The following is a 24,038-nucleotide window of genomic DNA, read 5'->3' as shown; positions in this document are numbered from 1 at the left end:
TGGCTGCCCTGTTACTCAATAATAGCGATGTTTCCGAGGCGAATGTATTTTGAGGTTATTCTTTTCTCTTTTTTCTAATAACAACAAAAATCGCTATTAGTTAAAACGCTATATTAAGAGTTGAACATTCTTCCGAGAACTAATGTAATCTGTTTATGAGGCACAATACCACTTTTATCAAACGTTATACTGACACACTTTAACAAGATACGATCACTTCCATTCGCAACTGCATTCTCCAACGTTTACACGGCTTTTCAAAAGTTTGATTACTATTATACATCGTTTAAAGCGGAAGTATTCGATCATTGGAGTTGTATTATCTATAAGTTACGTATGTATTATCTATGTGTTGTATATAGATTTACGTAAGCGTCGATAATATATATAAACAATGCGTTACGGTATCTTTTAAACTTGGACTGTTTTGTTTTGTGTGTACATAAACAACTGATATGGAAAAAATAACCCATTTATGGAATGTAAATCAATTCATTACAAAATTGAATTGTTCACAAAGTACGAACTTGCAAACATTTTACATGTAAGTTTTACATAACTGATTTTTATAACCTTATCCATTCACGAGTATGCAGTTCTTAGAAATGTGTACGGTTATTTTAGTGTAAGCTTTGTTTAGTAATAAAAAAATGTATTTGTTGCATATATAGAATGTTCTAAGTTTGAACTATCATACTTTACTGATACGTTGTACGAAGTAAGAAACAAGTCTTGTTGATACACCACAATGCAATAATCAGCTTGTGGCATTTAAAGAGACTGCTTAATACTCGTGAAAGGGTTAACTCTAATGTGGATATAATTATATGTAAATAATAAATAATTTTATTATATTTTAGAGGGAAATGTAAAAAGTTAAGTAAAGGTGTAATATTACCACCCAAAAATTTTAGTCCATCTGTGATGTGTCGGTACTGTGGATCACTTTGGAATACAGTGGAACATAGTATTCGATTAGTAGAGGGTAAACCTCTTTCTAAATCTATTAAGAAAATTGTACATACTATGAATAGTAACAATGGAAGGATACCTATAGTTCGTAGAAATCTAGTAAAAAAATGTTTAAAAAATAAAAGGAACAAATTGGTACTGAAATGTTCAGTATGTTTGCAAAGTACAAAAATTCCTTTTGATAAGCCACAGAGGATAAAAGCACAGAAATCCAGTTCAGAGAGTACTAAAAGTGAAATAAAAAAACGTAAAAAGAAAAAGACCAAAGATAGAACTGCTGGTTTGAATATTTCTGGAGTTTCAAATTTACCTACAGAGAATGTCAAGGAAGATTTAAAAGAAATAAACACGAAAAAAGAAGGAGGTACTTCAAACTTTATTACACCGACTCCAAAGCTAAAAAAATTGAACATAAATAAATTGAAAGATATTGTGAATCATGGTGCAACACCTCCAAAGAGAAAAAGTCTACATAGTTTCTTATCAGAATTTTGCTAGAAATCAATTTATTATCAAAGTACTTTATAAAAATTCTAAAATACTATAAATTATTACTTATTATATAAGGAATATTTGACACATTTCTTTTATAAAAAAGAAAAAAAAATGAACATTCTTTTATTGTAATTCCAAAATTCCTATCCTGAATTGACACAATTGACTGTACATCAAACATCAGACAATTAGTCAATTTTTATTCACTTTAATTATAAACTGTTCTCTACATCGCTATTCATATAATAAAATAAATACACTATACACCATGCATCAAGAGGGAATCGTACAAAGTCGCGCGTTAATTGTCCTTCCATTTACTCCAGTGGAATCTCTTTTCGTACAACCTGTAAGATAATTAAACGTTACATATCAAACAGATCAAATCTTATTAAAGATGTAATTTATTCGCGGAACAGCTGTTCGTGCATGTTAATGGAAACAAGACGGACGCAAGCTGGAATTCTAACTTAACAATTCTCAACCCTTCTCGGCGATGGTACACGAATGCACGTTTTTCGACTGTGAAAGTCATGCGTGAAGGTCTACTTTCATGCATTTCGTGTTAATTCGGTCAGTGTGTCGAGCATTGGCGTAACTAAGATTTTTGTCTGGAAGCTTCTTTAGTTTTACTTAGTGCCCATATCAGGTATGATCAAGCAATTTTTGCAAGTTTGGAAATTGAAATTTTTTCTTATTTGAGAATTTGGAAATTTAGGGATTTAGGGATTTCGGGTTTCGAGGATTTAGACATTCGAGAATTTGAAAATTTCTAATATTAATTGCACGTCTCAGGAACCTTGGATTACGTGGAGAGGACGAGTCCATGTTTCGGGAGGATCAGATTCATCTTGGTGTGTAGCTAGTTACGCCAATGATGTCGAGGCAAGAGAAGAGAGGAAGAGGAGTTGTTAGTCACCTGAATGCACGCCTCAAGATAATCCCGCTCGGACATTTCCTGGTCCTTTGCAGGGGGAACTTTTCCCCGGCGGCGCAGTTCTTGCTTGGCATCGTTCAAGTCAAAGATCGCCACGGGATCCAGTTTGCCCTTCAGTACCAGGCCCGCCAAGTATTCAATGTAGTGCTGCCTGCGGGGAAAAGTACCCAGAATTTAGTCGTGCCACGCACGATTCTCTTTCGTTTACCTCGATCAAGTCCCTCCTGTAATGTTCTGGATCACGACCGTACCAATTCGGTGGCAATTTTATCCCTGCACGTCTCACGCAAGTCTCGAGATCGTCTATATTTAGCAATAACAGTGGTTCCAGTTGGGTTTTCCGAATCAATCGAACTAGATACTCTATGTAGTGGATCCTGAATATCGAAGGACGCGTTAAAAGAACGCTGTGGTAGAAAATTATTCTTTAACGTCTTCAAGGTTTCTATCTGATGTCTCGTATTCGATTTTCAAACTCTTAAATTAGAATTACAATTGCGATGGCATATTAATCGTACAGGTATCAATAACAGGCAGAAGTAGAATGATCTTGAAGACGTCGAAAGAATTGTTCTATACAACAACTCTGGAAATAAGGCGATGAAGGCATCACGCATACTTTTCATAAATCCTCGCATTCAGGCTTTATTTTACTCGCGAATGATAGCTCAAGGTCGTTGTGTACACTTGCATTACTAATAATTGTATTATTAATTACTCAGTCGTTCTGTTTTTGTTCACATACCACTTGAATCATGCTACGAGAGTACAAAAGAAATGAAGTCATCGTCGCAATCGCAAAAGTGATCTGTCGAGTGACCGATTCATCTTTCCAATTGGCTGTATCTCCATTATCGAGACAAAAGGTATTCGGTAACGAAGTGAACGTTGATAAGGACACATGCAGAAGTTTCGCAAAACGATTTACCTGCAGAGACCAGCGTGTCCGTCAACCACGTCCGAGTTGCATATCGCGTCCACGACACCGGTGGGAGTTTCTTTCTGTAATTGCACTTTGCACTTGCGTTCTCCAGGCGGACCTTGTGTGTCGAAGGCGATTCCATTATCTATCAACAGCTGTTGTAACTGAGCGGGCTCCTTATCTCGAAGATAGAACAGACAGTTTCGCGGATGATGAGCGTGAAGACCCAGCTTAGCGCAGTACGGACTGACCGAGCATTTCGCTCCCATCATGAATGCCTTACCACAACCGCAGCAAAACTCGTACTTGCACTGACTGCACGTGAAATGCATGCAACCTGTGCAAAATTCGTTCATTAATTTGCTATTTCACAAACCTCTCAATTTTGCAAATTTACAAGTTCTTGTATCTTTTGTAATAAGATGAGCGTTATCGAGTAATCTAGTTCAGTTTAACCAAAGAACTGTCCCGCAAAGTTTACTCACCTCCTCGGGACAAAGAGTAGCGAAATTTGCATTTAGGACAATCTATCCCATTATCTGCCAGATGCTTGGCTAAGCCTGCGGCTTGATTGTCCGGATCGTTCTCATCTTTCCAAGCGGCGAACTGCTCGCACGTAATTCCTTGATGCTGTTTCTCCCACTGAAAGTGAAATTGATTATTCGAGAGGATGTAATTTGCGTTTAACCCTTTCGCTTGTGACAAAGTATGCGCGTTGCCGATGACTTCAAATGCTTGTACATTTCTTGTTCTACGAATTTTCTAACAAACTTAATTACGCCGATTAAAATTATTTCTTGAAAGCATAATTTGCTTTAATATCTTAAACATTACACACGCGACATTTGAATACGTGTATACGCGTTCTTCTAAACGAAAGAAATAATTTGCAGGCAATTATGAACGCACCGGTCTTCGACATTGAGCGCAGGTAACAGATCGACAATCGGGACAGATCAATCGTTTCTGGTCTGGATCCGCGTAAAATCCGCTGGAACACTGAAAGCAACATACATCTGGGTTATTTTCGTCCGATCGAACAGAAAGGATCGATTATCCTGCACAAAGGAAACACCTGAATGCACCACTTGAAATTGGGATCCTGCATCAGCGTTCTATCCCTCAGTTTCCTCTGGAAGAGTTCGTGAATAGGCGGGTCTAGAAGTGTCTTCAGCTGTATGTCCAAATTACTGAAGTACTCCAGGACTTCGTCTTCGTTGGCATCCTTGAGATTAGGTTCCTTGCAGAACGGACACACCGCGTCCGTGATGTTCCTGTCGCTGATTTGGATGGTGAAGTAGTTTTTCGCGCACTCGTTGCAGCAACGGTGCACGCATTTCAGCATCGATACCATCTGAAATTATAAATTTGTCAGAAAAGATCATCGGAGTTATTAATTGTTCAAATAGTACTTCTTTCTACCTGACTCATCGCAAAGCGACCCGTGCACAGCTCGCATTCCTGTTGCAAGAAAGCCAACGCCGATTCCACGCTGGAACATTCTTTAGCCGCTTGAAGAGCCTCAACATCTCCGAATTTCAGCGCAAGTAAACTAGCAGCCACTTCCGCTTCATCGTAATTTGATGCTTTACCCTCGGCTAACAAGCGACGCGCTATTCTCTGTGAATGAAACGAAAGGCCTCTGAAATTTTGCGAACTCAAATACTAGACTTTGTAAATAAAATATACCGGGTGAATCGGTAACAGCATATACTTGATAGTTATATAAAAAAGTATTTTTATATATCTCTTTCTAAATGATACTCATTGTAAAACACTATGAACACCCTGTATATCGATACACCCCGTATGAATCATACATTGTAACAGTTAACTTCTATTCGAGTATGCATACGAACACGGAGTAATTGAAAGTGAACTCGAATAAACGAACATGAAGGACAGAATTCGAGTGTCCTTTAGGCGGACAGATTGATGCGAACAATGATATACGAGGACAGACAGCATGCAAAATAGACGAAGAGACTACACCAACGTCTAGAAACGAGCTCTCGACATGTTGACAATGACATCGTGATCGAAATGTTAATATCGTGGTTGCTTGTTAAACGCACGAGCCGCACGAGCGAGTATTAAACGAACGTTAATACGTTAATGGGATGCACAGCGAAGAATGCAAAGCGAATTCTCAGAGTTGTTCGATGTTTCGTGCGACGTTTCAGATATTCCGAGGAGTCTTCTTCGTCTCGAGGACGAAGTAACTGGATGATGGAAAAGTTGTGTTTCGCGGTATTAAATTAAACTCCAGACGCGGTTCTTCGCGAAAGAAACGTACAAACCACGGATGCAGGTTTCATTTTAATTCTCTTACGAAATTATCGAATTTCAGACGCAGTTTATTTTGTCCCTAAAAAGATACAAATTTTTTTTATCATGGACTTTTTACGAATAATCGTGGTTTATCTTTTCCTATTGAAGCTTTGCCAAAGCACAGAGTGATTAGTCACAATCTTCTTACGAAGAAAAACCAAATGAAGCACTTACCTCGAGGTATAGGCAATCTGATTCTACTCGGAAAAGAAAAAAAAAAGGTGAGCTTAAAACTACTGTCAAAACAGGGTTATAAAGGGTGTCAGCCGTTTCTAATCTGTTTTTCTTTCCGTGTCTCGATACGTTTCGAGCTGTTTGTAGACATTGGTCTGTCAGCGGCAAGGGATCGACATAGTCGACAAGTGATTTTCTGACAACTGACGTCTACTGACCTCCCGTTCCGTTTTGGGAGATACCCCCGTCTTCGAGTTGCCGCTTCTACTATCCACGTACTCCCTTTCCGTTTTCTCTTCACCCTCGAACCGATGGATACAACTGGCTACCAGGGAGAATCGTTTCTTCGACGTTTCTCCCTGATCCGACCCCCTGTCGCAGCCCGTACTCGCTCTGCGATTTTTCGTTCGTTTTTCGCTCGCCCGCTTCGCCATTTTTACCTCACCCTTCGCATCGATTCTCTTCTTCTCCCCGATATCGTTCCTTCTCGATTTACTCGTTTCGACAGACTTCTCCTTGACTGTGTCATTCGTATCCGTTTTCGATATTAATTGATCTTTGGACTTCGCCGAAGGAGTCTTCTTGGAAGTAACTTTGTTTAACTTGTAAGTCTTTTGTTCGTCCGCTTTCAAAGTTTCATCTTCGTCGGATGTTTCGTCGTTAAAACTCTGCTCATCATTCTCCTCTAATTGTTCTTCCTCATCCAGCGAGGAGTCTTTCACGTCCGCGTAAGTTTCGCTGGAATTAGAGGCATCCTGGCTCTCCATATCGCTGAGAGACTCGCTCTCGGATCCCTCGAACTCGGAGTCCGATATCTTCGCCTTTATCGCGTTGATGGTTTCCTGCAGGAGGATCTCGGCGTCGGTTAATTCCTCCATGCTGCCCAAAGCGTCGTCGGAAAATTGTTTATCCGTGCTGGATATATCGGACTCCACGATGCTTTCAAAATCCGATACGCTGTCCACATCGGAGTCCTCTCCCGACGAGTATTCTTTGCTAGAGTCGCTCTCCGAGTCCAAGTCACTGGATATCGCTGAATCTTTGCCAGCTACGATTACATTTGGTTCAGCATTCTTCGTCTGAGGTTTCTTCTCGTTTCCGGTTTTCTTACCCGCGGAAATCTGGACAGTTGCATTTTTCACGTCTACATTCCCGTGCCTGGAACCGTCTACTTTCTTCGGAGCTTCTCGACCGGTTCCAATCTTCGGAACATTCTGCGTACCAACTTTTCTGGCAGCTTGCTGACCGTTCATTTTCTTTGCGTCGTTCAAATCGTTAGCTCTCTTAGAAATTGGCTGCGAACTTTTACGAGACTGTTGCTGAAACCTCGCGGTGAACACGGGGATTCTCGACAGGAACGATTTCTGTTTTTCTTTCGTCCTCGAAACCTGCTCTGTCTTTTTGTCGGCAGACTGCATGATCGATTTCCTAATTTGCTCGCAGCCCTTCGACAGCGTCCTCAGGATAGTCGATCTCTTTTCAGGGGGCCTCGAGTTGCAGGCCTTTGAAATTTGCTTTTGATTAGCGGACGATGGTTTCGTTTTGCTCGCGGTGATATTCGAAGAGACGTTTCCGACCTGGACTTTCGAACTCTTTGCCAGGTTCTCCCTCGGACTTCTCCTGGATACGGTCGATCTGCGAGTCGGCTCCGTAACCTCTTTTACTTTGGCGACCATTCTACCTTTCGGGCTAATCTTTCCGAAATTTCGTCGAGGTATACCGGTCGGTTTTTTGACCACTTTCACGGGAGACCTCCTTCTGCCGACCTTCTTCGCCGGCGATTTGGATCTCTCCTTCGGCGGTACCTTCTTGCCAATTTCATTTGCATCAGCTTCGTTATTATTTTGGACGTTAACCGCGCTTTCTCTCGAAATCGTAATAGTTTCCGCCATTACACTCTCTAGTCGCGATTTCATCAATTCCTCATCGGTTTTATTTTCCGCACACTCTAGCAGGTTAATTGGAGCGCAGTCGTTCACTGCTATCATCGGAGACTCCGTTATTTTGATCTCTATGATCTCGGCCACTCCCGGAGATACTTCGCTAACATTTTCCATGATGGAGTATTTAACTTCTCGAAAATCGGTCAGACTCACGTTCTCCATAGAACTAACAGATTCTTTCGTTTTGAGTTCTACAGGTATCGAAGGTGTTTCGTCGACAGTTTCCACAGGATGTTTAATTTCTTGGGTATTAACCGAATTCACAGATAGGGTATCAGTTACTTTATTCTCTACTTCAGGTACCTCTGGACAGAATCCATTAACATTTTCCACGATAGAATGTTTGGTTTCTTGGGTATTAATCGAATTCACTATAGGGGTATCAGGTTTTGTTACTTCAATCTCTGTAATTTCAGGTACTGGTAATTCATTAACATTTTTCATGACAGGTTTAATTTCTTGGACGTCAATTGAATTCGCGATAGGAATAACAGTTTCTTCTACTGCGAGTTCTGTAATCGCAGGTATTACAGGGAGAGTCGCACTAACAGTTTTTACGAGAGGACACTTAATTTCTTGCACAACTGAATCCGATTCAGGAGGATTTTCTACTACATTTAAATTGAAATTATCAGAACGAGCTAGTTCAGTCACTTCTCCATTTTCGCCAGAAAGGGGTAACACATGGGACGTATTGTTACTCGAATCTTTTGCAATACCGTTACAGGAAGGTTCAACGTTATCGCGTGTCTTATAATTATTCTGAATGCTATTAATAGTATCAGAATTAATGTCGGTTTTCGATTCGCTAAGCACATCGGTAACGTTATCGAGAGGAGTTTCTAGAATTTTGTCAGTGCTCGCAGAATTCGGCTTGTTAAAGGGAAATTCGGTGGCCAAAGTATGCGAGTTTGACGAGGGATCGGTAATACGAGAGCCACTCGAAATAGTTAAAATTGTCGATCCAGTATTCGCGAGGGCTTTCGAAGCCTCGTTTACGTCGAGGTCGTTCGATATCGAGGATGGAATTGCGGATAGAATCTTCTGATCGTTCCCAAGGAATTTTTCTACCTTTGAATCGTTCGTTTCAATTATTTCCCTCGAATTCTGCTTCGCGATCGTCGAGACATCGTTATTGGTTCCGTTTTTTGTCAGCTTGTCGATTTTCTCCGCGGACGTTGATGTTGATTGATCATTTACTTCTGCTTTCGACTGAACATTAATTTGCCGAAGGTTCGTTTCAGAATCGAGGGACTTACTTCCACAACTTATTGGACGAGTATCGATTTTATCGTTGGGAATGTGGCATGCGACGGAGATGGGCTGCTCTACTTTTTCGGATACGTGCAACGGAGTTTTCATTTCTTGGACAATTAGTTTGGGTCTGCTGGGAACTTCGGATATTTTCGACTCTTGGAACACGTCATTTTTGCTGGGTTTTTTGGGAACTTCGCGTGGGACACTTTTAGAATCCTTTGAGGTTTCAGTTATTCTTGGATCTGCAGAAAGTTCGTCATTGTTTTTGGAATCTACTGTCACTTCGAGGATTTTACTCTCTAACGGAATATTTTCAGGATTCTTCGAAACTTCGGAGGAAACGGTCGTTAAATCGGTCGCTTTAGAATCTTCCACGAGAGTACTGCAATCTTCAAAGACTTCAGATTCGTCCGAAATTTCGTGAGAATCGTCCTCGAGGGTTTTGGGAACTTCATGTATTCTGAAATCTTTGTTCATTCCGGGAACAAGGTTTTCAGAATCTGAAGTTTCTTCGGCAACTCCAGAATTGTCGAAAATTTCGCGAGAGACGTTCTCAGGTTTTTTGGAAACAGGGATTTTGGAATCTTTTACCTCGAGGTCAACGATTCCAGAATCCTTAGAAGTTTCTTGAGCAACTGCATTGTCCTCCGAAATTTCAAAGTCTACAGAAACGTTGTGAAGCTTTTCAAGATCTCTCAAACCTTCGTTCATAACTGCTTCTCCATTGTTCGCAGTCTCTTCGACCCTTTTAGAATCTCTTAAAGTATCGTCAGATTCAAAATCGCATTCTATGACTTTAGAATCGATCGAAAGTTCGCGAGAACCCTGTTGAGAATCTCGAAGATTCTTTTCGACGTTAGACACTTTTTCATCGACAGAAACGGGAAGCGGGGAATTGTCGTTCGTATTACAAGGCTCGGTAACCGTTGCGGACAAATTAGTGGTATTACTGTCAAGCAATTTGTGCTGTGAAACAAGTACGCAGCGGTCGTTATCAGCAACCAAGCTGGCATCGATTAATTTCACACGCTCGGCGTCGGTCGCCGCGACGCAACGCGTTCGCATGTTAGATGATGATGATTCACCGACGCAGGATGACGTTTCGTTCGATAATGATTGTGCAGCAATGGTCTCGTTGTGTCTCATCGCGTTATCGGTCGTGAAAGATGCATTGTTAGCGCGCGAATCTTTGATGTCGTTCACGGAAGAGCTGCCCGCTTCCTTTGACGAGAATGATCGATCGTTCTGCGCACGAATCTCGGAACCTCTCGAATGATCGTCGGATGAATCGTTCTTCGTCAACGATACTTTTGTACCAGTTTGCCGAACGTTCGACGCTCTTTCTTCGTTAACATCCTGGCCGACAATTTCCGGGGAACGCGGCAAACTTACTTTCGACGCTTCGGCTTCCTTTATTTCGTCGCTCCGCGATTGCGTTACTTTCGCGTCATTTGGGATCCGGCTGTCGTCAAATTTTGCCTCCGCTATTGTTCCCTTTTCTACGCTACCAGAAACGCCATTGTCTTTCTCTCTACCTACCGTTCCGAGCTCTCGCAGTTTCTCGACGTCTTCTGCGCTCGTTGCGGATTCCACCATTTCAGCGTCTCCTTTCTTCTCTTCCGTCGCAACTTTTCTCCGGGCTTCCGAGTTGTTATCTGCTTTCCCCTCTATGTTGCCTCCCGCCGTTTCGTCGGAAATTTCAACTTCGGGGTTCGATCTTCTCGGAGACAGCATCTGCATTGCCGATATGAAGGGACCCAGCAATTGTTCCGGCAACGATTTCACTGCCGATATCAGAGCTTCCACGGAGGCCACTTGCGTTTCGTTGCTGTTCTCATTTTTGGTATTCGATCGCGTTACAGCATCGTTTTCAACTATCGATGCTTCATCGGTTGCCCCTGAACCTGGTATCTCCTTCGAATTTATTTTACTCGGTTCAGTCTCTGATCCGCCAGTCTTCTCAACAGCTGATGTTTCTGAAGTAACTGGTTCCACGGAAACTTGGTCCTTGTTCTCCTTCAATTTCTCGTCCTTCGATTCATTTGCATTAATTTCCTTCGTCAAAACTGTCTGTCCCTGCATAATCTTTCCACTCTGCTCCAACTTCGTCACATCGGACGAACCAGAAGCGCTAATTGGTTTTATCGGGACCTTCGGAGACTCTTGTTCCATCTTCTGGTTTGTTAAATTAGCCCCCTCGGACCGTAACGAATTTTCTGCCACATGCGCGTCGGATCGCGAAAGAATACTCGATGAAGGATCTTTATCTTCGTCCACTGTCCTTTGTCGAGGATCTGAAACCTTTTGGGACGTTTCGTCTTTGTTCGAGCGTGAAGATGCAGCTTTATCCGCTAGCGCGCTGCTTTCCGAAGGATCAGAACTCTTTTGGGACGTTTCCTTAACGCGCGATTCTTTGTCTTTTCCTTGATACACTTCTACGTTCACGCTTTCTACCGTTTCATCTAGATCTGATTTCGATACAGCATCGACTGTCTTCGACTTATCTTTTTCGACATTGGAGACGGTTTTTTCTCCTGAATTTTCACCGCGATCGATGTTCCTTGTTTGCTTCGAGTCTTTCTTGAGAATCGATAATACCTCCGCTGTTTTGCTCCTCAGATTTTCTTGCAATAACTCTTCTGTCGCACCCGAGGTCTTTTCGATAGCGTTCGCAGAAGCATTTTGACTACTCCCTTTAGACGTATTTGTTTTTTCTACTTTGTCATCTTTGGAAGTTGAGATTGTTTTCAAATTTTCTGAGGGTTCTGCACTTTCTTCTTTTCCCGAACTTTTTATGGAATTGTCAATTGTAGTATCCTTAGTTACAGTGGGTACATCAGTCTGTTTAGCCTCATCTTTCGTTGATCGATTATCCTTGTCAGAAATCTCTTTCACGATATTCGAATCCTGTTTCAACAAATTTTCCGACAGCCTCAGTTTCTCTTTCTCGATCAAATTTGTCATAGAATTATTATTTCGAATACAGTCTTTGATGGTGTTCTCAACTACGGTATCATCGTTAACTATCGGCGCTTTGATATCGTTTTCGACGAACATCCTCTCGTTCTCCAATGTCTTAACTCGAGCAGTGTTGGCTACTTCGAGGTCTTGTACGGCCCTTGGGACCAGATTTTTATCGATTAGAACGGTTCGATCGTCAGCGTTATTTCGATACAGATTATCAGGCTTATTACCGAGCGTGTTAAGGGGGTCTTTGTCAAGTTGCCAGTTATCGGTCATTTGTCTGAGGGCTGCCAGTTGCTTTTGAAAGTCGGCCTGCAACGCGACGAAATTTTCAACGATTGGTGATATTACCTGCTTCCTGGCTTCCGAGTCCGACACGTTGGTAACCTGTTCGGAAACACCCTCTCCACCGACCGCACCTGCCGCATCTACAACGATCAAACTCGATGACGGTGAATAAAAAATCGTTGTTAAACCGTTGAATTGCCTCCGGGGTGCTTTTCCCTCATTCGCACCAAGCGTTACTTTTCATAGAAATAAACACTTGAAGAGTTCTATAAGACTCCTGAGACAATCCAACATATAAGAGCGAGGATTTATTTAATGTAAGATCATCCAAAAGTAATCGTGTACGTGCGAAAGATGATTCGAAATGAAACTTAATGAAAACCTCAGGACATATCGAGGTAAAGGAAAACAAGCCGATGTCCGTCAGACATAAGTTATGAAATTTCATAACACACGTATTTTGCATGAGATGTCTTATTAGATGATTCGCTGATTACTTTTGTACGATCAAACCAGACGAACGCACAATATTCGCTGACCTTCCCGCGGTGCAGCCTCGTCGTTTTCCACCCCGACCGGAGGACCCCAAATCCTCATCAAGAACGGTTTCAGCTGATTCTTTTGCAGCTCGAACAAAGCCGCGTCCTCGGCGCCGGCATTATTCTCCAACGCCTTCACCACCTCCGCCGTCGTGAAGTTGCCCTTTTTCATGATTTCCTCGCACTGTCCAAAGTTATTCGTTTTCTCATCAACATATCACAATAGGTTACTATCACTGTTTATACATTTTCAAATTTTCTATCGCTGCACGAGCAATTATATTTAATTGCACTTGTCTTTGTCACTGACCTAGCCTCGAATAATATAAATGTTTAGTCCCACAAGTTCTAACATTGTTCCCAAAATTACCTTTAGCTGTCTCCGCTGAATCGCCATGGCGACAGCGTTCCAAACATCTCCCTTCGTCAATCTCAATGCTTCTTTGGCCTCGGTCGCTGAAAGCACTCCGATATTGTTCTCCTTCAGCTCCTTTCCTTGAGTGGTTACCAGAACTTGTACAGTTTCCACCAGATGAGGCCACTGCGTTTTCAGCCAGTCGATAGGGTTGCTAGAGCCCTGTGACAAGGCCACTTGCACGTCGTCCGTGGAGTAACCGAGTCTTTCAGCGTCTCGTAGCAGCTCCACGATCTCCAGACCCTGACGAGTCAAAGTTGAAACGCCTTGGGAACTGGGACCAGCATCTAGGAATCTTGGCTGACTGGATTCCTGAAACAGTAATTGGTTCGTTGATAATTGACGCGAGTAGCTGCATCGTAAATTACGTACAATGTAAAATGTGATGCAGGGTCGACGAACAAGAAGGATTCGATCGTCGTAAGATGTACCTTCTGATAATAGAAATGTTACAGGCTTAATGCTATATTAAGGCTACTCTATTAAGACTAACGTACAAATCGGCACGATTAATTTTAACACACTGTTGCAATTTAGTAGAGATCAATGTTTTGGGGATGTTCGTTGGAACCGTAGGTCGCAGAGTCGCACTAGGTGTAAACGTATCCTTCCTACTTTCACACCGAGGCTACGAAACTTGTCATTACGATAGTGTTAAAAATTATGCTAAGGAACTGGGATAAAAATCAACGATTCTCGAGGGATAGCTGTCAAGTTTACCCTGGAACGGTAATAAAGGTGGGTGGAGTCGATGGAGTTTCGTCGCGTACGGTCCCTGCTCGGCCCGCCGATCAGTTGCTGAAGATATTGCTCTTGGATCGTGTGCGGGTACAGTTCTGGGCTGTTTACGAACCTGCTTTGCTCCTGGAACAGACGCTCCGGATCGTTCCTTTTAGTGGACTATTTTAAAATACTTCAAATTTCGAAGAACTTGGAAATTTGAAATCAAGAGGTCCGGAATTTCAAATTTCTAAATTGGCAATATTACGGTAGCCTTATATTTACACGCACGATTATTATCGAGTAACTGATGTCTAATTTTTGACTCATCAAATTCGAAAACTTCAGCTTTAAATGAAATGTAGTTCACGAATCTACGTATTGATTTTTCGTTATACCTCTGCGTCGCTGTCCTCATAATACAATAATCCCTTCGAGGCGGATGCAGCTCTTACGAAACCTGCGCTTCCTCTGACTGGGAGGTAGTCGTACGTCTGTAAAAGCATATTCCATGTCCAATAACATTCCCGTTCCTTCTCTCCTTTACCCGAAATGACAGATTTTTTTTCGCAAAATAAAATACTCTCGTCTTACTTGAGTGGAAATGCTCTGCGGCGGTGGGGAGGTTCCGGTGGAAACCGAATGGCTCTTTGCAATTTTTCCGAGCATCGGTCGTTTTGTTGGATCTTCGACGCTTACTTTTGTGTTATTCGATGCGTCGGTGTTGTCAGTAGACGCTGACACACTTTTTGTCGTTACTGTAGCATTTTGCGTTATCGGGGATTCACCGAGCGAATTTTCTTGCGTATCTGTAAATGTAATCAAATGGATGCTGAACATTTCTCTCGTTTCACGCTTCCATCTTTCGAAACATTCGGGTTGGGTTCAAGGACAATGTCTTGATCGATTCATGCACTTCTTGCAAATGATCAGAATGGTTCGTTAAAATTGTAGGGAAAAAATTATTATTACGTATGCTACGCACTGAGGGTTGCAGGTAATTCATTCTATTTATTATCACAACTTTCTATCTTCTATAAAATAAATTTGCAGATGGATGATTCGATTCGTTAGCAATTTTTAATCCGGTTACATTTATCAGTAGATTGAAAATGTTAAATAAATTATCGAAGCACCCTCCGTACGCACCCCAGCAAACGAGAGTAGCAACCTCAAGGTTCTAAAACGAACTAGCACGAGGGAAACATTCGACAACGAATTTTGGACATAAAAGAACAGCAGCCAAATGCACGCTCGTGCTTGAAACTAGCTCCTCTTGAATGAATAATAAGTACGCCAGACATGATTGAACACGGGATGAGAATAAAAAAATAGAAAGAGTGGCTTCATTTCAAATACGACTATGCATTTGGTTTCCACTGAGCGTGTACGAAACAGTTTGCATGTCTCTTTATTATTCATCCAAGGGTATACATCGACAAAGGGCATTCTTTATAAAAAAAAGAGAGACCAGAGGTGGACTAGGAGAAGGAGAAACATTCAAGACAACAGGTACAATAATTGCGATCACTGATTCGATTTGGTACCAAAGGAAAAGCTGATTTTGCGTCTTGCTCTACCTTTGTTCTTTGCGGATCCACTGTCCCCGCTTTCTTCGCTGTTCGAAATTTTTAGCAAGCTCGTTCGTTTCTCCAGATCGGGACTAGGGTTGCTAGGATTGCTGGCTGCCGATTCGCTTTTTGGAACTTCGCTCAAAACGCTCGGGACATCTTCCGAGTTTTCTGGATTGCTCGGAGGCAGCGCACTGCTCTTGGTCTTGCAGCAAACCACGCAAACACGGTCCTTCACGTTGTTTATGAAAGTACAATGCTCGCAAGCCCATTCTTCTTCTGGGATCTCCATCGTGGTCCTCTCGCTGGTATTCTTGGTCCTCGAACGATCCTCTTCGCGTTTTTCTTCCCTCCGCGAAGGGACGGTTTTCTCCTGTTGTTTGATCTCGTTGACCTTCTTCGCTGAACTTTCTTCCTCTCCTCTGGTCTCTTCCTGAGCTCTGCTGGCGGGTCTCGACACTGGTCGATCGTCTTCGCGGGCTTTTCTAGGAACAGACTCGCGAGAGGGTGTTTTTCTGCTGCTCTGATTATCGGAATCGAAGGACGATCTACCCGAGCTTCGTCTAGCGGGAGATCTTTCTACTTCGTCGACGGGGGTGTCTCTCCTCAAGGAGGACTCTCTCTTCGGGGGTTCTCGATCGCGGGAGGGATCTCGACTCGGTTGATTTCTGGACGCAGGACGAGTCACGACCTCGTTAGTTTCCGTTTCTTGGTTTCTCCTGGCCGACACCTCTCTCGCAGGGGTCTTCCTGATCTGAGCGTCGCTGTCGATGGAGGATCTTCGAGAATCCCGACGAGACGATCTCTCAAAGTCGTCCAAACGCGCGTCTCTGCGCACGGACGAAGCTCTTTTCGCGGGGATGTCGTCTTCTTTTCTTCGAGCAGATACTTCTGCCTTGTCGAAGTGGTCGTCCGAGGAACTAGTCACTCTGGATCGAGCCGGTAACGTGCCTCGACGGTCCGACGACTCTTCGTCGGTGCTTCGTCTTCGACGATAATTGCCGTTTTGAACGCGATCCAATCGCAAATCAGGTTTCGAGAGCCTGCGTTCGTCCTGGTCGTATCGTCGTCGAGAATTCAGCGTGCTCTTCTGGAAGTCGTCGTAACCTCGCGACGATGGCGGGTACCGTTTAGTCGGGTGACTCTCGGACCACTGATCCTCCGTGCTCGTCATCCTCTCTTCCGACATCAGTCGCCTGCAAACACGTTAGCACGTTATTTCGCGTAATCTTCATTCGTTTGCGGACAATTTATTTCATCTTTTGACGTGCACGTTTCATGCAGATGTTCTGCATTTTTCTATCGTATCAATTATTATTTTGTGGGACAAGCATGAACAAGTGTCTTTTTGTAGATACATGTTAGGTATCTTTCTGTCGTTAGTAAGTATTTAGGTAAGGTCAAGAGCAAATCGTCCCTAAAGAATATATGATAGTCAAAGGGGCTGAGACTACCCACTGATAATTAAGAATTAAAATTCTAACTATTTGGGAATCTGAGGAATTTCAATTCTATAAATCTCAGTCAGATGAATATAGAAACCAAAGTGAACGCTTCTTCAAAATCGCAGTCAAACTTACTCGCGACGATTTCTAGGTAACAAGCCTCTACCGCCTTCGTCTTCATGGTAGCTTCTCTGTCTGACACTCCTGGACACGCTTCCGCGTCTACTTCTGGAGCTCCGCGAAAGTCTGTCATCGAAATCCGATTCTCCCGAATCCTCCGAGCTAGCGTCGGAGGGTGATCCCTGGGATCTTCTGGATCGCGATCTGGAGGCCAGCGATTTTCTGGACTTTATACTGGGCGACGGTGAAACTGCTCTCGATCTTCTGGTGGATTTTACGCTTCTGGCGGGGCTGTGAGGTCTCGACAGGGAGGTTGGATAGTATGGTGGAAGCATTTGCGACGGGGGATATCCCATGGGGTAGCCCCATGGCATTGCTTGGTTCAGACTCATCGTGGAACCACCCATGGACATATCCCATGGGGCATTTGGTGGGTACCACATCATGGGCACTCCTCCTGGACCGAGATGTGCCATCGATTGGGTCTGAAAGATGATCCAATTAATTGTATAATCTTTAATCCATCCACTGTATAGTGTGGGAGATATGAAAATTCACTTTTTATCACGATTCAGAAATTGTATTAAGCAAAAAAAACTAATTGTAAGGTACTGTATACTAAGTAACTTGAAGCTGACCTACTAAATTATAAGCTGAATACGATGACCTGAATATGAAGATCATGCAGTGTTTAATCATCGTAAAGGCTTTAGGAAGCTTCTGGTCCAAGTCCTCGAGATATAAGCACAAATTACCTGATGCATTCCAGGATTCCACATATGAGGCGACGATAAATCGCAAACGCTGGTGGACTGCATCATAGATCTAGGCGGGGGCGGAGGTGGAACCGGAGGCGCCAGTTTCGGGCTGCCTAAGCTCACTGGCCTTGTGTTTAATGTGTCTCTCGAAACGTCAGAGGAAGCGTGTCTTCTTCTATTCGCATCCTGTGCCCTCATTGCTTCTTGGTATTTTCTGTATCTCTCCTGAACATTCGCACCGATATTTCTCTCTTAAATATTTTATGCTCCCGTGTCCAGTATAACCATATTACAAAATCTCTATTAATATCTACGAACTATGAAACAGAGGATGCATGACCGTAATTCTAACGCATCTTAGTTCTCCATCTTTTTTACATTCAGACTATTTTCGAATTTCACTAACTTTGAACTACTCGAAGTTTAAATTTTGAACTGCGGACATAACTTTCTAATAATATTTATTAGGAACTATTTATGATTTGTAAGGTTATAAAATCAGTCGAAGAGTTGTGAAAATAAATTTACCTGAAGGGTGGACATCTTGTCAGTGCCTGTTCCGGACGCGGATCCGTCAGTAGGGGGTGAGTTGACGGAGTGCATGGATTTCGAGACCATTTTCGAGTCTAGGGTGGCAGAGAGCGGCCTGGCGGTATTCGGTAGATTTCGCTTCAAACTGCCGACTCTCTCGATCAAGGAGAGATTCGTGGATCCCTGGTTTTGCGTCGATTTAGCCTAAGCGCGAAACCTGAACTTTATTACACGTTCGGGGTTGTAACCATTATCGGACGTGTGGTCTTTATCGTCTTTGAAAAGGTTTTCTTTTTCTGTTCTCTTTCTTAGCACGACGGCGAGAGGAAGGTATTCGAAACTAAAAGGGTTGGCGCGTCTTCACGGCTGAAGGCAGCGGCGCTAAAATTAAATTGCGTCGACGGGCGAGGCTAAATCGATGATAAACAAAGCGTTAGTGGACAAAATAAAATGAAATAAAATGAAACGACGGTGTTCCTGAGGATTAATCAAGAGCAACTTAAACGATACAAAGTATAAATAAACATGGCGGATTTATAGCTGTTGGTTAATGTAGCTGCGGTGTGCTGTAAGCTGAAACTGATGTACACTGTGTGCATGTTAAACGAACAGAAAAAAATTCAATGAAAATAAATGATACGGGATGATCGGTTCACCGTGTTCACCGTAATCATTTATCCTGCCATATTCACCGTCGTGTTAATAATTCCAGAGCAAACTACATTACAAAAAACGGCAGGAACCTCCGAACAGTCTGATACTTCGTTTCCCGAGGTCGTTGCGACAGTGTGAAAGAGTGAACGGGTTCAGTGAATACGGCAGTAGTGTTTTGCGGTAACGTGGTGTATTAAAAAGAAACAACGACAATATACAATAAAATCTGTCAGCGAAAAACAACTTAAACGACTATATAATTTACGCGAGTAGACGTGTGCGTTTAACAACAATCATCGTTGCCTCGGTGTGACGTGTTCCCTTTTCCGCTAGAAACGAATCAGGCGCCGTTCGAAACTACGCTAAATACACAACTAACAACGATTAACAAATAACATCTCCAGATACGTGACATATCGGATCACCGGAGACAAAGTTGCGACTGCTTGTTATTTACAAAACGTCCTCCGGAGGAAGAAAATCATAATAACATAGAGCGATTATCTGGATAAAAGGATCAGGCGAATACCGTAGAACAGCAATTGGCATAATTTGGGTTAGGTGGCTTGTAATTAACTAGGTCCGGAGATGAAAATGCCACGGGATTAGATCGTATTAAGTAAATACACAGCTTACTCCAGTATCGGAGTGGTAAATTTATCCGTAGATTTCTATCGCTAAGTCGGTACATATCAAAAGTACTTTCCTCTGACAAACTTAATTTACTACAAATCGAACCTAATTTATCTAGATCAACCTCGTGATCTCTAAAGAAAGGAAATGACACCTACTCGCTGGCCACAGCTGTTCTAGGCAAAATAGGATTCGCGAGCCTCGCAACGTGGTTTCCGGAGATCTCGATCGAATTTCGTAGCGAGCCCCTGATTCGGCTCGATATCGCCCCGAAGAATCGCACGGTACCTAAGGTCGACGCGGCGAGGTCAGCCTGAAAGAAAATTCACGAAAAGGGATGAAAGCCTCAGGCCAGGTTGCATCCTACCTGAGCGTTCTTGCGGTTTCGTCTGGGCGGAGGGATCGGCGGTGGACTCGACAGGTTCTCTCCTTTCGGTGGCAAAGGTGGTCGCGTCTTCATCGCGAAATCCGTCAGGATTCTTCTTCGTACGTGGCCCTTTCTCTTGGGGTGCTTGTGGTTCATGTCGTCGCAGGCCTCGCAATAGTTGCCGTTGCAGGTGTCGCAACGGGCGAACACGTTCTCCGTGCCGCATAGGGCACACTTGCTGATGGCTGTCGAGGATTTTAGAGGTTGCGGTCGGGTCGGAAATTCGATGATTTCGTAGTCCGGGTCACCACAGTCCCCGGAGAGCGACGGTGGCGGGATCTTCGGTGGGGTCGGTGGTCGTCGTTGCTGCTGTTCCGCTTCCTTCTGCTGCTGCGCCTTTCAGACAAAAGCGTACATGATTAAGGGAGCATGAGTAAGGAAGAATGAAATACGCATTGATGACCAACTATTTCTATAATTCTCAAATCTAGATAACTGTTGTCTACTTTATTTTTGCGTGACATCGGAAAATATTCAATGCTCCAATGCTACCAGTAATTATCGTGTCCAGTAAGACTTAGATTGTCATACTATTAACACTTTAACGACCGCTCACACAACATGTGTGTGATGCTACCGCCGAAGGTTGTTGTCCAGTGCCACACTTTCTGTGTGATAATTTATAATATTAAATTTGTTGTCAAATTGTTGTCGTTTTTTGTTTTATGTTAACTTTTTCGTGAATTTAATAAAGTTCTTTTAAATTAATTCTTCAAAAATACTGCCAGCCCCTAGCGACGTTTGACTGCGTAGACGTGCGGTCGTTAATGTGTTAATACTTAGGTATCGTTAAATATTCTCAATTGTTACTACTATTATATATGTCTACAAACTGTCACCTTCAACAACCGTCAATTACATGATTGTTTTTCACGTTTGCAGATTATGACAAATTCTGTTTATATAGTTACTTAGAAGTTGTAGCGTGATTCATACGCACCAGTACCCAGTGAGGCATGGACCTTGCCATGCGCAATCGGGTCGATGGGTTCGAGATGGCCATCGGGCGCCATTTTTCAGCTCCCGGGTTCTGCAACAGATTTCGAATCTTGCACTCTTTCAGTTAGAAAAATTGACAGATGTATAATATATCTTTGGATATGAATCTTCTTCAGACGACGATTTTCTTTTGGTGTTCCAAATGTTCTCAGGGGGTTGTTTTCAAATTTTAATTTTGTCCAGGAGTTTTCTCCGCGTATTCAATTTTTGCAGGCGCAACAATGCGTCGATTGTTTGGTCGCGCATTTTTACAGGCAATTTCGTATCGAGGTGACAAGCTGGCAGCATTCGATGACTCGTGTTTGGTTGCCAAGCAATGCGTGAATTCATGTCATCGCACCTTGGACTTAGGCGATTTCGCAGACGTACAATCGAGATTTTTCGAGTGGATCCTCGAGAAAGTGTGACGTCACCGGAGCCGGAAGCGGCCAAAATCGCGTCTATTTTTGGGGGGAAAAATCCTGTTCCGCGTCTAGAAATAAAATCGAGCCGAATGGCACGCGACACGAGTATATTTCACGTTGACACGAATACAGGGGAATCCGTAAATATCGCGAGTTTATCAGCGAATCATTCATTCAACCGAGATTTCTTCGACAATGCATGACGCTTATTTGAACAAGCTATCGAGGAAAGTTTCATTTATTTAAAGGCGTCGCGAGGATAAACCGATCGTTCATCGTTCAACAGCGATGTAAAACTAATTTTCGCGATTCCAGTCCAGTCGAGTTCCACAGGCGTGAATTAGAATCTCGAATTAGAGCCATACGTATCTTTAGAACGTTCGCCCCTTCTGTCCTGCCGCCGGTTCACACTCTTTTGTTCTATGCTGCTGTCCGATCTACTATGCGGGCAACAAACCATCTAATTTCCAAGAATTATAAATTTAGATTGCACCGCGATAGCTGCAGACCTTTATGATGGCTTCCCGCGGATAGCGAAAATTTCAATAATGCAACAGTGCCTTTCAATAATTCAACAGCAGCGGATTCCAATGATATCGTTAGTCGGTTAACGAGTTCATTTGGAAACGAGGATTGTTCCTCGAGGAAAACATCTATGTACTCCGTTAGACGCTATTTCGCTAAAATTGCTAAAGTCTAGAGAAGTTGGACGGCTTCCAAGATCTAGCTCCTGCCCACCAGACTATCTTCTATAAACATTTTTTCAACCACGTAATAATACCTCCCCGGATACTTTATCGTGCTTCTGGATAACGAGCAGACTTCGTTTAAAAATTCATCTCCAAATTTTAAATTTCCATTAATCATTCTGCTGTCACGTGTCGCAAAACACGAGCGAAGTATCTAGGGGCATATTCTAAAATTTGAACTTTCAATATTCGTTGTCCTATCTTCCGAAACACAATCACTTATTATGAACCTTCACGAGTATCCCGATTATTAAATAACCTTGACTAGATTTTGAAGAATGCCCTCAAGTTTTGATACGAGCTGTAAATTTCTATGCCTTTCTTCTTTCATGCAAAACTTTCACCGTGACAAATGACCATATAGTTATACAGAACTTATCGTTGCGTGTCTTCATAAACAAACTGACTGTGGTCCCCATTTCCGGTGTACATTGTGCACAAGATAAAACACGAACTTCGTGTGAAATCCTGGAGAATTACCACCACTCTTCGATACAACCGGAACGACATAAAGATCGTGTATCTTCTAGTTTCGCCTCACAGAATGAATGAAAATTGTGAATCTATGGCGGTGACGGCAGATCTAGTGCCCGTCGAATAATTGATGGCCACGAGTGTAGTTAAAGTTCCGTAGTCATTACTTTGTATATCTAACGAGTCTATCGTATATTTCATGGCAATTGAAATTTTGTTGTGATATATAGATTGTCTTGGTTAATTTGATCGTATTGAGTAACCACTACTTTATAAAAATGTTAATATATGAAATTTCATACATTGCAATTTTTATAGAGGAATGTGGTTGAGTATGATTTTGTAGTAAAGAAGGGTTGAATTTGTATAAGTGTCATTAAACTATGCGAAGACCAAGATTTTTTCTGGACTTCTTTAAACCTCGTCCTCAAAAGTACTCGAATACAAGTAAAACACGAAAGAAAGTAAGTGGCACTTTACGGAGTTAATCACTTGGGTAAACGAGTGGTCCAACATGGTTGACGTCGAAGAAGAAATTCCGTAAATCGGATAAACGTAAAAAAAGCAAAGTAGTAATTTGATGAGGCGAGAAGCGTCTATCGTAAAGGAACGAAGAGAACGAAAACGTTATCTTCATGGAATTGTAATGAGACGAAACGCGTGTTTAACGAGCGAACGGAGGCAGGAAATGGAGGAAAGTCGGAGATGTTGTCCACGCGGTCGAGCGGTTCCAGAGGCCGATGCACCACGTTATCGAACAGCACGTAGAAAACAAAGGACGCAGTGTGGCACGTATCGTTACGATGCGACGTTAGGTATAATACACTCTCGTGAAAGGAAGATCGCACTCACATTCATGTGGGACCACACGGAGGCGATTTCTCCGATTTTCCTCGGGAACTGGTCGTCACGGTACTGGCTGCCTCGTCTAGAAGGAGAGCTGGTTGCATCGCCACCAGCCGAAATCTATTTCCGTAACGTGGCTGCTGGACCGATGCCACCATTTTACCGAAGTCTCCCCGTTCGCGTAAATATATCAGAGACGACGCGCCACAGCTTGCTGCCACTGCTCGGGATACTGTGCCTTGCCTCTTTTGAACCGTGCTGTACGGGGATCTTGATCTTGTTTTTCGTTCGCTCGAATTCCACGGGAAACCTCGAGGAAATTGGGACGTTCGCGATATTCGTGGAACCTTTGCCCGTAGAGACACGATTGCCCTGCGTCGGAACCCTTTTGTTTCCCTTAGGAGCTTTATATGGAAGCTCACGATCGAGATACCTTTGATCGCGTGGACGAAGGAAATTTTATTTCGCTT

General features: G+C 42.8%; 2 protein-coding genes across 13 annotated transcripts; one reads left to right on the top strand and one right to left on the bottom strand.

Moving 5' to 3' along the window:
- The first annotated feature begins 403 nt into the window (after positions 1-403).
- On the top strand, positions 404-1,751 carry LOC100880769 (uncharacterized). The gene is made up of 2 exons (XM_003706907.3): positions 404-544; positions 861-1,751. The coding sequence occupies exons 1-2, from the start codon at positions 456-458 to the stop codon at positions 1,468-1,470; spliced, it is 699 nt and encodes a 232-aa protein (XP_003706955.2). The 5' UTR covers positions 404-455; the 3' UTR covers positions 1,471-1,751.
- On the bottom strand, positions 1,648-23,729 carry LUBEL (Linear Ubiquitin E3 ligase). Of its 12 annotated transcripts, none has more exons than XM_076542136.1 (22): positions 23,575-23,729; positions 21,037-21,126; positions 20,037-20,432; positions 18,380-18,586; positions 17,849-18,076; positions 17,109-17,578; positions 15,538-16,724; positions 14,552-14,766; positions 14,356-14,451; positions 13,958-14,126; positions 13,610-13,671; positions 13,193-13,549; positions 12,823-13,006; positions 10,571-12,423; positions 4,749-4,946; positions 4,402-4,680; positions 4,236-4,325; positions 3,812-3,968; positions 3,333-3,663; positions 2,656-2,781; positions 2,387-2,555; positions 1,648-1,814 (listed from the first exon to the last, which is right to left on the bottom strand). In XM_076542136.1, the coding sequence occupies exons 1-22, from the start codon at positions 23,578-23,580 to the stop codon at positions 1,785-1,787; spliced, it is 6,900 nt and encodes a 2,299-aa protein (XP_076398251.1). In that variant the 5' UTR covers positions 23,581-23,729; the 3' UTR covers positions 1,648-1,784. The 12 variants fall into 12 exon arrangements, with proteins under 12 accessions (XP_076398251.1, XP_076398252.1, XP_076398253.1 ...); XM_076542137.1 differs by having other exon boundaries at positions 20,037-20,426; XM_076542138.1 differs by having other exon boundaries at positions 20,037-20,423.
- Positions 23,730-24,038: the final 309 nt, after the last annotated feature.

The sequence above is a fragment of the Megachile rotundata genome, chromosome 2, assembly GCF_050947335.1.
Source record: "Megachile rotundata isolate GNS110a chromosome 2, iyMegRotu1, whole genome shotgun sequence".
Lineage (NCBI taxonomy): Eukaryota > Metazoa > Arthropoda > Insecta > Hymenoptera > Megachilidae > Megachile > Megachile rotundata.
The sequence above is the reverse complement of the archived record's forward strand: the minus strand, read 5'-3'. Positions and strand labels throughout refer to the sequence as shown.